This window comes from Leuresthes tenuis, unplaced genomic scaffold (genome assembly GCF_036924035.1).
Source record: "Leuresthes tenuis unplaced genomic scaffold, fLeuTen1.0.hap1 SCAF_4, whole genome shotgun sequence".
Taxonomy (NCBI): Eukaryota; Metazoa; Chordata; class Actinopteri; order Atheriniformes; family Atherinopsidae; genus Leuresthes; species Leuresthes tenuis.
Window position 1 is genome coordinate 786,924 of NW_027325358.1, and position 16,526 is coordinate 803,449.

Here is a 16,526-nt window from a genome sequence, read left to right on the forward strand (position 1 = left end):
GGTTTTAACAACCTGACTGCACTCCTTCTTTCTTTCTCTTGTTTCTTCTTTCCTGTATCTTTCATATTCTCTATTAGTTCTGTTTCTCCACCTCGAGTTGTTAAAGTGACACAAGTCGGTAGGTTTTATATATTTATTTAAGCTGGAATGTCCTCATGACGTTAAATTTAATGTTTCCCTTCTAAGTAGCTTATTGTTAGCTGTGATGTTAGCTGTGATGTTAGCTGTGATGTTAGCCGTGATGTTAGCCGTGATGTTAGCTGTGATGTTAGCCGTGATGTTAGCTGTAATGTTAGCTTATTGTTAGCTGCGATGTTAGCTGCGATCTTAGCTGTGATGTTAGCCGTGATGTTAGCCGTGATGTTAGCTGTGATGTTAGCCGTGATGTTAGCTGTAATGTTAGCTTATTGTTAGCTGCGATGTTAGCTGCGATGTTAGCTGTGATGTTAGCCGTGATGTTAGCTGTGATGTTAGCCGTGATGTTAGCTGTGATGTTAGCCGGGATGTTAGCTGTGATGTTAGCTTATTGTTAGCTGTGATGTTAGCTGTGATGTTAGCTGCGATCTTAGCTGTGATGTTAGCTGTGATGTTAGCTTATTGTTAGCTGTGATGTTAGCCGTTATGTTAGCTGTAATGTTAGCTTATTGTTAGCTGTGATGTTAGTTGTGATGTTAGCTGTGATGTTAGCTTATTGTTAGCTGTGATGTTAGTTGTGATGTTAGCTGTGATGTTAGCTGTGATGTTAGCTGTGATGTTAGCCGTTATGTTAGCTGTAATGTTAGCTTATTGTTAGCTGTGATGTTAGCCGTGATGTTAGCTGTAATGTTAGCTTATTGTTAGCTGCGATGTTAGCTGCGATGTTAGCTGTGATGTTAGCTGTGGAGAAACTGAGCTGAGAGTTAGATTAAAGCTTTTCTTTTTCCTGCATCACTTAAACGTGACTTTGGTGTGAACTTTAGTGGCTGCCATCAGCTGGAGCGTGTTGTGTTCAGGTGTCGGAGCAGCTGTAAGGTGTCCCTGCATCACTGATACTGTTAATGACCAGGAGCCTTTTCCTAGTTAACTTCCAAACATTTGAAGAAGTTTTCAGATTAAATGGAAATAATATAATGTGCAATGACTCCTGTCCTTGTCTGCAGCTGTTTTAGTGTTAGCATTGTTGCCTTGTTTGCAGCTGTTTTAGTGTTAGCATTGTTGCCTTGTTTGCTGCTGTTTTAGTGTTAGCATTGTTGCCTTGTTTGCTGCTGTTTTAGTGTTAGCATTGTTGCCTTGTTTGCTGCTGTTTTAGTGTTAGCATTGTTGCCTTGTCTGCAGCTGTTTTAGTGTTAGCATTGTTGCCTTGTTTGCAGCTGTTTTAGTGTTAGCATTGTTGCCTTGTCTGCAGCTGTTTTAGTGTTAGCATTGTTGCCTTGTTTGCTGCTGTTTTAGTGTTAGCATTGTTGCCTTGTCTGCAGCTGTTTTAGTGTTAGCATTGTTGCCTTGTTTGCTGCTCTGTGTGCAGCCTGTGTGCCTTGCTCCTCGGGGACAAATAAAGTTTTTTGAATTAGATTGAATTGAATACTGATGGATTTACTTGAAGCATCGTTTGTTGCAGCCCTGCTGCTTTTTATCCTCAGACATTAAAGCACCATTCAGACTGAGGGCAGCTCAGCTCAATCACTTTTATGCCATTTTAACCCTGGATTTGGTCTCATTTAGTCAAACTAACAGCAGTAGAAGAAGCAGAATTCTCCATTAGCTTCTCCTGTTGGAATAACTATCATTGGATCACTTTTCTTTACCCTTCTGATTCATTTTGTCCTTCACGACATATAAAATGTGACTATCTGGGTTGAATTAGAGGAATGTTTTGGTGGAAATAGTTCCTGTTCAGCTTAAATCTGAATCTCTGCACCATAACCTTCCTCCTCCTCCTCTTTTATTCCTGAAAAGGCTGCTGCTGCTTTTGTTTTTCTGAAAGGAAACTTTCCTCCTCCCTGAAATGGAAGCATCCCACTCAGGGGTGAGGGGGGGTCAGGGTGTAGGGAGACATAAATCAGGGGGCAAACGACAGCGCTTTGACTGGGGGGGGTCAGGAAGGTCGGCGGGCGGCTTCAGAGCAGAGAGGAGTTCAGGGAGGGGGGTCACAGGAGGTGTCGGGTCAAAGGTCATGCATACCAGGATGATGGCTTTGGACGGGGATGTGTGGCTGCTCTCTGCAGTGAAACGGGACGTGTTGGAGGTGGGGGGGCCGCCGGTGACCTTTTACCTTCTGCCTCCTCTGATCTGTGATGCACTGATGGAATGATCTGGTTTTATTCTTGGTTATTCTTGCTTAGCGGGTCTCTTTGGTGGGGAGATATTCATGAAATCTCCCTAAAATGAGGGAAAACGCGTCATGTCACAGACGTTTTGTGCAGTCAGCTGTTTGCTGTCAGACACGAAGTCCTGAACAGCTCTGAGGTACAAACTTCCTCATCCTTAATCTTCTTTTTCAGGTTCATCAACGCCCGGCGGCGAATCGTCCAGCCCATGATCGACCAGTCCAACAGAGCAGGTTGTTGTTTCCCTGATCAGAACTGATCAGTTCTTTGATTAAAGCTCCTGTAACTGACGGATTCTGCTTGTATTTATCTGTACCGTCTGAGATCAGCATAGAAACACCTGAGCCATGACTGGAGCTCTAATGTGTCTGTAAACGGGCTGAAGCAGGACGCAGGCTGACCTCCTGCAGTCTTCTTCTGGCTCCTGGCTGAGTTGAAGCGAACAGAGAGGCTTAAACTCCCAGAGTCTCTAACCCTCAGCAGGATTATCTGCAGACAGAGATGCTAATCGCTCTGTCCGACCTCTCCATTCAGCATCTAAACTGGGATTAAAACAAACCGCAGCCCCAGCTGAAGTGGAGCTAAAGCACCGTTAGCCTCTTGGCCCCTCGGCTTTGTTAGCATTAGCCTGAGGCTGACTTCCTAACAAAGGCTTGGAAACACAGTTTGAAAGAGTTAAAGACTCAAAAGCCTCTTTTGGTTCTTCCTCAGATGAAACATTATGAAGTTAATTTCCCCACGAGGAAGAAAACGTTTCATTTAAAGTCTTCTCATCCCTGATTAATGGCCCCCAAAAGATTTAAAAAAGAAACTAAACTGCATCATAAACAGTGAAAAACAGGAGGTCTGAACCCAGTATCTGTGCTGAACGCCATGATGTCACTTCCTGTTCTGGCAAAAGCAAACAGCACCACACAAACCAGCTGTGAACCGGTATAAAACATCTGCTTTACCACACAAACCAGCTGTGAGCCGGTATAAAACATCTGCTTTACCACACAAACCAGCTGTGAACCAGTATAAAACATCTGCTTTACCACACAAACCAGCTGTGAGCCGGTATAAAACATCTGCTTTACCACACAAACCAGCTGTGAACCAGTATAAAACATCTGCTTTACCACACAAACCAGCTGTGAGCCGGTATAAAACATCTGCTTTACCACACAAACCAGCTGTGAACCGGTATAAAACATCTGCTTTACCACACAAACCAGCTGTGAACCGGTATAAAACATCTGCTTTATCACACAAACCAGCTGTGAACCGGTATAAAACATCTGCTTTACCACACAAACCAGCTGTGAGCCGGTATAAAACATCTGCTTTACCACACAAACCAGCTGTGAACCAGTATAAAACATCTGCTTTATCACACAAACCAGCTGTGAACCGGTATAAAACATCTGCTTTACCACACAAACCAGCTGTGAACCGGTATAAAACATCTGCTTTACCACACAAACCAGCTGTGAGCCGGTATAAAACATCTGCTTTACCACACAAACCAGCTGTGAACCGGTATAAAACATCTGCTTTACCACACAAACCAGCTGTGAACCGGTATAAAACATCTGCTTTATCACACAAACCAGCTGTGAGCCGGTATAAAACATCTGCTTTATCACACAAACCAGCTGTGAACCGGTATAAAACATCTGCTTTATCACACAAACCAGCTGTGAGCCGGTATAAAACATCTGCTTTACCACACAAACCAGCTGTGAACCGGTATAAAACATCTGCTTTATCACACAAACCAGCTGTGAGCCGGTATAAAACATCTGCTTTACCACACAAACCAGCTGTGAACCGGTATAAAACATCTGCTTTACCACACAAACCAGCTGTGAGCCGGTATAAAACATCTGCTTTACCACACAAACCAGCTGTGAACCGGTATAAAACATCTGCTTTACCACACAAACCAGCTGTGAACCGGTATAAAACATCTGCTTTACCACACAAACCAGCTGTGAGCCGGTATAAAACATCTGCTTTACCACACAAACCAGCTGTGAACCAGTATAAAACATCTGCTTTATCACACAAACCAGCTGTGAACCGGTATAAAACATCTGCTTTACCACACAAACCAGCTGTGAACCGGTATAAAACATCTGCTTTACCACACAAACCAGCTGTGAGCCGGTATAAAACATCTGCTTTACCACACAAACCAGCTGTGAGCCGGTATAAAACATCTGCTTTACCACACAAACCAGCTGTGAGCCGGTATAAAACATCTGCTTTACCACACAAACCAGCTGTGAACCGGTATAAAACATCTGCTTTACCACACAAACCAGCTGTGAACCGGTATAAAACATCTGCTTTATCACACAAACCAGCTGTGAGCCGGTATAAAACATCTGCTTTACCACACAAACCAGCTGTGAGCCGGTATGAAACATCTGCTTTACCACACAAAGCAGCTGTGAGCCGGTATAAAACATCTGCTTTACCACACAAACCAGCTGTGAACCGGTATAAAACATCTGCTTTACCACACAAACCAGCTGTGAACCGGTATAAAACATCTGCTTTACCACACAAACCAGCTGTGAGCCGGTATAAAACATCTGCTTTACCATACAAACCAGCTGTGAGCCGGTATAAAACATCTGCTTTATCACACAAACCAGCTGTGAACCGGTATAAAACATCTGCTTTATCACACAAACCAGCTGTGAGCCGGTATAAAACATCTGCTTTACCACACAAACCAGCTGTGAACCGGTATAAAACATCTGCTTTACCACACAAACCAGCTGTGAACCGGTATAAAACATCTGCTTTACCACACAAACCAGCTGTGAACCGGTATAAAACATCTGCTTTACCACACAAACCAGCTGTGAACCGGTATAAAACATCTGCTTTACCACACAAACCAGCTGTGAACCGGTATAAAACATCTGCTTTACCACACAAACCAGCTGTGAGCCGGTATAAAACATCTGCTTTACCACACAAACCAGCTGTGAACCGGTATAAAACATCTGCTTTACCACACAAACCAGCTGTGAACCGGTATAAAACATCTGCTTTACCACACAAACCAGCTGTGAACCGGTATAAAACATCTGCTTTACCACACAAACCAGCTGTGAACCGGTATAAAACATCTGCTTTACCACACAAACCAGCTGTGAACCGGTATAAAACATCTGCTTTACCACACAAACCAGCTGTGAGCCGGTATAAAACATCTGCTTTACCACACAAACCAGCTGTGAGCCGGTATAAAACATCTGCTTTACCACACAAACCAGCTGTGAGCCGGTATAAAACATCTGCTTTATCACACAAACCAGCTGTGAGCCGGTATAAAACATCTGCTTTATCACACAAACCAGCTGTGAGCCGGTATAAAACATCTGCTTTACCACACAAACCAGCTGTGAACCGGTATAAAACATCTGCTTTACCACACAAACCAGCTGTGAGCCGGTATAAAACATCTGCTTTACCAGACAAACCAGCTGTGAACCGGTATAAAACATCTGCTTTACCACACAAACCAGCTGTGAACCGGTATAAAACATCTGCTTTACCTAAAAACTGGGACCCGACGAGCGTAACGATTCATTCCCGGGCTGCAGGTCGGAGGATGTTGACTGGTTCCTGGATTCAAGACCGAACTCTTCTTTCTGTTCACTCGTTTGTTTTAATTCAATTCAGTTTTATTTATAAAACATTACAACAAATAGCATGTCAGGGCAAAGATACAGTCCAATTCAAACCAATTACAGTCCAATTCAAACCAATTACAGTCCAATTCAAGATGTTGTAAATTAGTCGAGTTCATACAGAGCCAATTAAAAAGAAGTTGAAACTTCTCTCTGATCCTGAGCTGCGGGAGGCGACTGTGGAGAGAAAAAACTCCCTTTAACAGGAAGAAACCTCCATTAGAACCAGAACCAGGAAGAAACCTCCATCAGAACCAGGAAGAAACCTCCATCAGAACCAGAACCAGGAAGGGTCCATCTGCCTGGACCAGCTGGGGCTGAGAGGACAGGAAAGAGGGGACAACAAGCAGCGTAACACCAGGCCAGAGACACCTGCTGAGAGAGAGAAACACAAGTTAATGACAGCGATGATGTCATCTGTACATGGAGGGAGGAGAGGTGCATCATGGGAGCTCCCCCAGCAGGCTGGGCCTATAGCAGCAGAACTATGGGATGTTTCAGGCTCACCTGAGCCATCCCTAACTATAAGCTTTATCAGAAAGGAAAGTTTCAGCCTGATCTTAAAGGTAGAGAGGGTGTCTGCTTCCTGAAGCCAAACTGGCAGCTGGTTCCACAGAGAGGGGCCTGATAACTGAAGGCTCTGCCTCTCATTCTGCTTTTAGGGGCCTGATAACTGAAGGCTCTGCCTCCCATTCTGCTTTTAGGGGCCTGATAACTGAAGGCTCTGCCTCCCATTCTGCTTTTAGGGGCCTGATAACTGAAGGCTCTGCCTCCCATTCTGCTTTTAGGGGCCTGATAACTGAAGGCTCTGCCTCCCATTCTGCTTTTAGGGGCCTGATAACTGAAGGCTCTGCCTCCCATTCTGCTTTTAGGGGCCTGATAACTGAAGGCTCTGCCTCCCATTCTGCTTTTAGGGGCCTGATAACTGAAGGCTCTGCCTCCCATTCTGCTTTTAGGGGCCTGATAACTGAAGGCTCTGCCTCCCATTCTGCTTTTAGGGGCCTGATAACTGAAGGCTCTGCCTCCCATTCTGCTTTTAGGGGCCTGATAACTGAAGGCTCTGCCTCCCATTCTGCTTTTAGGGGCCTGATAACTGAAGGCTCTGCCTCCCATTCTGCTTTTAGGGGCCTGATAGCTGAAGGCTCTGCCTCCCATTCTGCTTTTAGGGGCCTGATAGCTGAAGGCTCTGCCTCCCATTCTGCTTTTAGGGGCCTGATAACTGAAGGCTCTGCCTCCCATTCTGCTTTTAGGGGCCTGATAACTGAAGGCTCTGCCTCCCATTCTGCTTTTAGGGGCCTGATAGCTGAAGGCTCTGCCTCCCATTCTGCTTTTAGGGGCCTGATAACTGAAGGCTCTGCCTCCCATTCTGCTTTTAGGGGCCTGATAACTGAAGGCTCTGCCTCCCATTCTGCTTTTAGGGGCCTGATAACTGAAGGCTCTGCCTCCCATTCTGCTTTTAGGGGCCTGATAACTGAAGGCTCTGCCTCCCATTCTGCTTTTAGGGGCCTGATAACTGAAGGCTCTGCCTCCCATTCTGCTTTTAGGGGCCTGATAACTGAAGGCTCTTCCTCCCATTCTGCTTTTAGGGGCCTGATAACTGAAGGCTCTGCCTCCCATTCTGCTTTTTATTCTGTCATCAAAGCCCTAAAAGAACAACAATAATCTTTATTGATTCAAAACTTCCAGCCTTACATATTCCCAGTAAAACAGGAAACTGCTGCAGTGATTTATTGAAACATGAAAAGTAAAAAAGGACAGACGGACTTCCTCAGGTGTCGGCTCTGTAGGAGGACCTCATAAAGGTGTGTTTGTGTCGCAGCAGGTGAGATAATTAAAAAGAGTCTCTGTCTGTCCACAGTGATCCAGGCAGGACCGTACGGCCCAGATGGTCAGCCAATGGGAGGCTTTGTGATGGACGGACAGACGCACATGGGCATCAGACCACCTGGTAAACCTCAGCGCTGACTGATAATCATTCATTCATTTAAAAAGGATTCTCAAAGACCCTTTACCTCTGATGGTTTTAGTTTAGAGGTTTATTGGAGCAGCGCCTCGTCTCACCTTCTGTCTGAAACTCTTCAGTTTAGCTCCTAAAAAGCTCAGTTTGCTCTCATTGATCAGCTGATTGCTCAGAAATGTCCCAAAGAGAAGCAGATCTTTCTTTAAGTAAATGTGCTTCATGGTGATATCAAGAACGAGGCGTTCAAGGGCAGTGATTTCAGTCAGTGAAAATACTCTGAGGCCTTTTCCTTGCAGAAGAAAGCTTTAACACACAGAAGGAAGTATGAGGAGCTCCTTAAACACCTTCGTAACATTTATCCGACACCTCATCATGAGCGAGATAAGTTCCCGAAGGCACCAAGAACTCTGGTTTCTGGGTTCGAAACATTCACGAAAAATCCCTTTTTTATCACTTTTAATCACTTTCTTAGTTCCCCTTTGTTTGAAAGCTCCTTATTCCTCGCTGTGCTAACGTTACGTTATCGGCATGTTTCTGATAAAGATGGAGGTCTCCAGGTCCAACTGTTTAATGAGGTTAATAAATCCAAAATGTTTAAACGCAGTAATTAACGGTTCACATGCATTACTACGAGTTACGCTGCACATCTCCGGCTTGGTCCATCACTGTGGATGAGAAAGCATTGTTTGCTAGCATCTGCTGCTAACTTACAGCTAACTGCTAACTTACTGCTAACTGCTAACTTACAGCTAACTGCTATCTTACAGCTAACTGCTAACTTACAGCTAACTGCTATCTTACAGCTAACTGCTATCTTACAGCTAACTGCTAGCTTACAGCTAACTGCTAACCCATTTCCCTCTGATCAGTAACTATCTGTATCTGTAGAGCTGGAGTGTTTCTGACTGGAGGAACAGCTTCATTCTGTCTGTGTTACTGCATTAAATTACAGAACATTAACGACTATAAACACACCTGAACTCTCCACAGCAGCATGCCGGCGTGTCCTCAGCCAACACACAAACCCAGAAACTGACCCTTCTCCAGCGTCCTGTTGAAGCCTTGATGGTTGAACCTCTGAGCTCTTTGACTCCAGTTCAAACTGCATTCACTGAAGTGTCCATCTGTGTTCTTCCACTGTCTTTCTGTGATAGTGAGACTGTGTTGTTGGCTCCACAGGTCCGATGGGTGGCGTTGGGATGGGGATGGAGGGACAGTGGCACTACATGTAGCAGCACCACCTCCCCCTGCAGCCAGTCGAGCCATCCGGCAGCCCAGGAAGCATCGTAAGTAAACGCCTCAAACAAAAGAGCTTGTTGATGCTCAGAGGTGGAAAACAGGAAGCCTGATAGTTTATTTTATTGTAATTAATAATTCTGTTATTGGGACAGGTTTTCTGCTGTTGTTCCTGACATCATGTGGACCGTGTGTTCCTCTGATGACAGAGTTTAGTGTATATTGGTGCTACCTGCATCTGATCTGAATGTGCTGCTCAGGGTTTGTTTACACTCAGAATGATGATGATGAGCCTCCTCTTCACTAATTAAATCCAGTCCCTCAGATATAAAGGTCAATTAATCCTCAGAGATCCGCTCCATGTTGGAACAAAGCGCTCGTTAGTGAGAGACGCTCAGTGCTCTCATCTCTTTATTTGATTACACACAGTCCAATTACTGCATAAGCAGATTTTAGCATCGAGGAGGAGGATGAAGATGAAGGCAGCATGGAGACAGATTAGGCTGTGATTAGAAAGGAAGAAAACGATGGTCTGAAACTACATTCCCATTAAAGTTTTAACGGGAAGAGTTTTAGCCCAAACAGCTTGTAGGCTCCTCCCTATCCGCTGTGCTTAAGCTCCGCCCCTACAGCCCCTGCAGAGATAACCAGCTACCGTAGGAAATGTGGAAGTGACACTCCTGGTTATGATCGTAACTAGGAGTGTCACTGCTAGCTTCTTTCTGTTTTCTGCTAGCTTCCCTCTGTTCTCTGCTAGCTTCCTTGTGCTCTCTGCTAGCTTCCTTCTGTTCTCTGCTAGCTTCCCTCTGTTCTCTGCTAGCTTCCTTGTGTTCTCTGCTAGCTTCCCTCTGTTCTCTGCTAGCTTCCTTGTGTTCTCTGCTAGCTTCCCTCTGTTCTCTGTTAGCTTCCTTCTGTTCTCTGCTAGCTTCCCTCTGTTCTCTGCTAGCTTCCTTCTGTTCTCTGCTCGCTTCCCTCTGTTCTCTGCTAGCTTCCTTGTGTTCTCTGCTAGCTTCCCTCTGTTCTCTGTTAGCTTCCCTCTGTTCTCTGCTAGCTTCCTTGTGTTCTCTGCTAGCTTCCTTCTGTTCTCTGCTAGCTTCTTTCTGTTCTCTGCTAGCTTCCCTCTGTTCTCTGCTAGCTTCCCTCTGTTCTCTGCTAGCTTCCTTCTGTTCTCTGCTAGCTTCCCTCTGTTCTCTGCTAGCTTCCCTCTGTTCTCTGCTAGCTTCCTTCTGTTCTCTGCTAGCTTCCTTCTCAGCTAACAAGCCGACTGATTTCCATTAAAATGCTAACGTGAAATGTTTCCTTGTGTTTGTTTCGCTCAGTGGACTCTATGTGAACTGGCTGCTTTCTGCTGAGATGCTGTAGCATTGACGTTGTGCTATCGTGCTAAGCTAACTGGCTTTTACAAAGGACGCACTGTTCAGTATTTTCTCTTGGTTGACTGAACCACATCTGTGTTAATAAAACTGAAACTTGCATTCTGGAGACATGCAATTTACACCAGTTTGATACTACAGTCTGGCTTGTTTGTTGTTGACGTGTTTCTTGTGTTTGTCTGCAGACTGCTGCAGGACCCCACCACCTGTCCTCCAATCAGCTCCCCCACCCGATGGTGTCTACCTGCCCAACGAAGAAACACCTGACTTCTTACTCTGGACAAACTGAAATCCGGGGGGGGGGGGGGATAAACAGCTGTGTTTTAACCGATGAAGACTTTTCCAGGTTGACACAGAATTTAAACATCAGTTTAAAAGCAGCAGATCTGAGCTGCTGCTTCTTCTCTGGACTACAACTACGGCTGCCCTGAGGGGACATTTTGACCCAAACAGAATCTCCTTCTCTGCCTTCTCTGCGCATATGAAGCTGATGTTTCCCTCCACGAACACTTTGAAATGTCACAACTTGCTGGAACCTTTTGTAAAAAGTTCGTTTCTTGAAGAGAATTTTTCATTTTTCACACTGTGTGTGTTTGTTTCTTCCTTTGAATCCCACAGATTTCTGAGTTTTAAAATAAAACAGTAAAACTTTTACTCCTGGATTCATGAGTGTTTTGTAAAAATCTCCTTCTGATCAGCTTCAGTGATGCTGGATATTTAACCAAAGTACGACAGAAATGTTTAACGTTTTTTAACATTTAGAAGATGTGAAGAAGAAAAATGTTAAAAATCAACAAAACCTCCTCTAATGTAAAAGTATTTATCCTCTCGTGAGTTTTTGTCTCATCAAAGAAGACTTTAGAAAGTAAAGTTTTATTCAGCAGAGAAACACGAGGATTGGATTAATTCTTATGTTTAGCAGAGGCTGCAGACTGTGGTTCTTTTGTTTCTAACCTGAGATCATCCTGACCTCAGCCTGAATAGACTGTATATCGTACGGATATGATGCAGATTTATCTGTTATCATTCCTGAAGAAGAGTTCTCTCCACTTTCCTCTGGTTGATGTCCACCACAGCTGTTGTTTTTTCCTCCTCCAGGTTTGTTTCCTGTTAGAACTCTTCTTCTACTGAATTACAGCCACTAACAGCGCAGCCCACAGCGCCCCCTCTGGTGACAGCTGAGTTCAAACCATCCGTGGAAACGGATGCATCATGTTTGTTTTTAAGGTTTTTGCTTCACAGATTTAAGGGAAACTGGACAAATGTCTTTCTCTCTTTATTTCTAATCTACAACTTTAAATCAGAAAAAGTTTGATTCTTATGTTATTACAGACTAAATTATATAAACATGTTTTGTCTAATTAACTATATTTAATTTGTGAAAATTTCATTTCAGGTGGGAACACATTCCAAACAACAGTGGATGAATTTAGGGCTGCTGATGAGGTGGAAAATATTAATAATAATGTTATTTTAAACCTGATTTGGTTCCATCCATGATGGGCTGATCCTGACCCTGATCTGGTCCTAAAACAGCCTCCATGACAGTCTGAGCAGCAAAGATGTTCAGAGGAGCTCCAGTTTGTGTTTAAAACAATGTTCCTCAGAGAAAGACTGGAAGGGATCTGCATATTTCTGCCTCTACAGAGCAGAATATCATTAAAGCATTCAGGGAATCTGGAGGAGTTTCAGTGTAAAGGACGAGGGAGCAAGCCGAAGCTGGAACCCGTGACCTCTGACCCCTCAGATCTCTGAGCCTGAGCTGGACCACTGTAAGCCACAAACTCAGACGTTCCAGTAACACTCAGTTATTTCTTCACATCTTCACCGTGAGAAAGTTTCCCAAAAGGTTTTATTCAATGACCAAAACCTCATTTTATGTGGATGAAATGCCAAAACAAACATAAAAAGATGTTTAAGTGGACAGCTTGTCTCCACAGACACAGGAAATGACCCGTTTTTTTACCTTAAAACATGTAAATCTGTGAAATGATGAAGCTGGAGATGAAGGTGGCTTCAGATCCAGGCACAGAGTTAGGAACACGGCTCAAACTCAAGCTTTTACGGCTCTTTTATAAAGAGAAACGGTTTTTAATTTGAAGTAAAACGTTAATTTGTTCAAACTTTGGATTCCCACCTTCATTCTTCTTTAGCCTCACTGAACAAAAAGAGCTTTAAAATATCATCAGCTGACATCTTTTAAAGGAGTTTGAGGAACTGTGCTGAAGGAGAGCTGCTGCTGTTTCAGTTTTACTCCCAGAAGCTGAACATGTTGGCTTCAGCTGCTTTGGACCTGTTTTATGCCTGCATCGCACTGCAGCTGAAACCTTTCTGCTGATATCTTGCCTTCTGCTGCCTTCTTGGCCAGAACTCCCTGGAAGAAGAGATCTTGTCTCAGTGGGACCTTCCCGGAAGAAATGAAAACAAATGAAAGTGAAGATAAGTGATGGTTTTGGTGTCTTTGGTGGTTTCTGGGGGATGAAAGCAGAAAACAGAGCTAACAGACAGTGGACGGTCCGGTTCGGTGTGAAACAAGCAGCTGAGCAGCTTCTCCCCCTCAGAGCTCTGGAATCTGGCTGAGGAGGGAAAAGGGGGCGATTTGTGTAAATCAGCTCTGAACTCCTAAATGGGAGATTAGTTCCCCCTCACGCTCCACTTGGCCCCCTCAATGGATCTGCTCTCCCAATCCTCTGGGAGTTTCCTGGATGCACCTCATTTCAGAGCCGACAGACACAAAGAAAAACCATTTGTCTTCCTTTCAGAAACAGTTATGAGTTGAAGTGACTCACATATTCTGCAGGATTCTGCTGAAACCTTTTCAGGTTATTTGTGAGGCAGGAAACAGGACAACGAGTCGTGGGTTTCGCACTGATCTGACTGACAGGCGGCAGGGTTTGACTGCCCTCTTTAGGGGATTCTGCCTTCATCTCTGTTTTTAAAGTGTTTTTAATGTGGGATCAGTCGGCTGCTGAGGGCCCATCAGAGGATCAGATGCTGAAAAATGCAGACATGAAGAGTCTCTGTGGATGGGGGGGGGCTGCATCACTGAGAGGAGTTTAATGTTTGTTACTGTAGACCAGATCCAAAGGAAGGTGGAAATCAAACCAAAGAGTCCTCAGGAGGAGCAACACAAGCCCCGACAGATAAGAGGAAACAACAGAAATAAAACTGAGCAAACACACATGGTCAGAGAGTCATAAAGATATTACTCCTATAAAAGTGCTTCTAAAACACTTTTCATCCCTCAGTTTTAACAACTTGGTCCAGTTCAACGCTGGACTGAAGGAACTGAGCCACAAAGAGGATCAGTTCCAACTCTCAGAGCCTGAACTTCAGAGCAGGGAAATGGAAGCATCTGAGAAATAACTCCTCATGGTTTATTTATTGATTTATTTTTTCCTTTAGCAGCAGCTAACGCTAACAGCTTAGCTAACAGCTTAGCTAATGAAGTAACTCCTCATGGTTTATTTACTGATTTATTTCTTCCTTTAGCAGCAGCTAATGCTAACAGCTTAGCTAATGAAATAACTCCTCATGGTTTATTTACTGATTTATTTCTTCCTTTAGCAGCAGCTAACGCTAACAGCTTAGCTAATGAAATAACTCCTCATGGTTTATTTACTGATTTATTTCTTCCTTTAGCAGCAGCTAATGCTAACAGCTTAGCTAATGAAATAACTCCTCATGGTTTATTTACTGATTTATTTCTTCCTTTAGCAGCAGCTAATGCTAACAGCTTAGCTAATGAAATAACTCCTCGTGGTTTATTTACTGATTTATTTCTTCCTTTAGCAGCAGCTAACGCTAACAGTTTAGCTAATGAAATAACTCCTCATGGTTTATTTACTGATTTATTTCTTCCTTTAGCAGCAGCTAACGCTAACAGCTTAGCTAATGAAATAACTCCTCATGGTTTATTTACTGATTTATTTCTTCCTTTAGCAGCAGCTAACGCTAACAGCTTAGCTAATGAAATAACTCCTCATGGTTTATTTGATTTATTTCTTCCTTTAGCAGCAGCTAACGCTAACAGCTTAGCTAACGAAATAACTCCTCATGGTTTATTTACTGATTTATTTCTTCCTTTAGCAGCAGCTAACGCTAACAGCTTAGCTAATGAAATAACTCCTCATGGTTTATTTACTGATTTATTTCTTCCTTTAGCAGCAGCTAACGCTAACAGCTTAGCTAATGAAATAACTCCTCATGGTTTATTTACTGATTTATTTCTTCCTTTAGCAGCAGCTAACGCTAACAGCTTAGCTAACGAAATAACTCCTCATGGTTTATTTACTGATTTATTTCTTCCCTTAGCAGCAGCTAACGCTAACAGCTTAGCTAATGAAATAACTCCTCATGGTTTATTTACTGATTTATTTCCTCCTTTAGCAGCAGCTAACGCTAACAGCTTAGCTAATGAAATAACTCCTCATGGTTTATTTACTGATTTATTTCTTCCTTTAGCAGCAGCTAACGCTAACAGCTTAGCTAATGAAATAACTCCTCATGGTTTATTTACTGATTTATTTCTTACTTTAGCAGCAGCTAACGCTAACGGCTTAGCTAATGAAATAACTCCTCATGGTTTATTTACTGATTTATTTATACTTTAGCAGCAGCTAACGCTAACAGCTTAGCTAATGAAATAACTCCTCATCGTTTATTTACTGATTTATTTCTTCCTTTAGCAGCAGCTAACGCTAACAGCTTAGCTAATGAAATAACTCCTCATGGTTTATTTACTGATTTATTTCTTCCTTTAGCAGCAGCTAACGCTAACAGCTTAGCTAATGAAATAACTCCTCATGGTTTATTTACTGATTTATTTCTTCCTTTAGCAGCAGCTAACGCTAACAGCTTAGCTAATGAAGTAACTCCTCATGGTTTATTTACTGATTTATTTCTTCCTTTAGCAGCAGCTAACGCTAACAGCTTAGCTAATGAAATAACTCCTCATGGTTTATTTACTGATTTATTTCTTCCTTTAGCAGCAGCTAACGCTAACAGCTTAGCTAACAGCTTAGCTAATGAAGTAACTCCTCATGGTTTATTTATTGATTTATTTTTTCCTTTAGCAGCAGCTAACGCTAACAGCTTAGCTAACAGCTTAGCTAATGAAGTAACTCCTCATGGTTTATTTACTGATTTATTTCTTCCTTTAGCAGCAGCTAATGCTAACAGCTTAGCTAATGAAATAACTCCTCATGGTTTATTTACTGATTTATTTCTTCCTTTAGCAGCAGCTAACGCTAACAGCTTAGCTAATGAAATAACTCCTCATGGTTTATTTATTGATTTATTTCTTCCTTTAGCAGCAGCTAACGCTAACAGCTTAGCTAACAGCTTAGCTAATGAAGTAACTCCTCATGGTTTATTTACTGATTTATTTCTTCCTTTAGCAGCAGCTAACGCTAACAGCTTAGCTAATGAAATAACTCCTCATGGTTTATTTACTGATTTATTTCTTCCTTTAGCAGCAGCTAACGCTAACAGCTTAGCTAATGAAGTAACTCCTCATGGTTTATTTACTGATTTATTTCTTCCTTTAGCAGCAGCTATCGCTAACAGCTTAGCTAATGAAATAACTCCTCATGGTTTATTTACTGATTTATTTCTTCCTTTAGCAGCAGCTAACGCTAACAGCTTAGCTAACAGCTTAGCTAATGAAGTAACTCCTCATGGTTTATTTATTGATTTATTTTTTCCTTTAGCAGCAGCTAACGCTAACAGCTTAGCTAACAGCTTAGCTAATGAAGTAACTCCTCATGGTTTATTATTTACTGATTTATTTCTTCCTTTAGCAGCAGCTAATGCTAACAGCTTAGCTAATGAAATAACTCCTCATGGTTTATTTACTGATTTATTTCTTCCTTTAGCAGCAGCTAACGCTAACAGCTTAGCTAATGAAATAACTCCTCATGGTTTATTTACTGATTTATTTCTTCCTTTAGCAGCAGCTAAC

General features: G+C 42.9%; 1 protein-coding gene across 1 annotated transcript in view; it reads left to right on the forward strand.

Annotated features, from left to right (window-relative positions):
- meis1a (Meis homeobox 1 a) overlaps positions 1-11,184 on the forward strand; it is a 30,922-nt gene extending 19,738 nt beyond the window's left edge. The window contains exons 10-13 of the mRNA XM_072384020.1: positions 2,478-2,536; positions 7,854-7,943; positions 9,135-9,241; positions 10,750-11,184. Coding sequence (XP_072240121.1) covers positions 2,478-2,536; positions 7,854-7,943; positions 9,135-9,187 — 202 coding nt within the window. The 3' untranslated portion in view covers positions 9,188-9,241; positions 10,750-11,184. The remainder of the gene's footprint in view (positions 1-2,477; positions 2,537-7,853; positions 7,944-9,134; positions 9,242-10,749) is intronic.
- Positions 11,185-16,526: the final 5,342 nt, after the last annotated feature.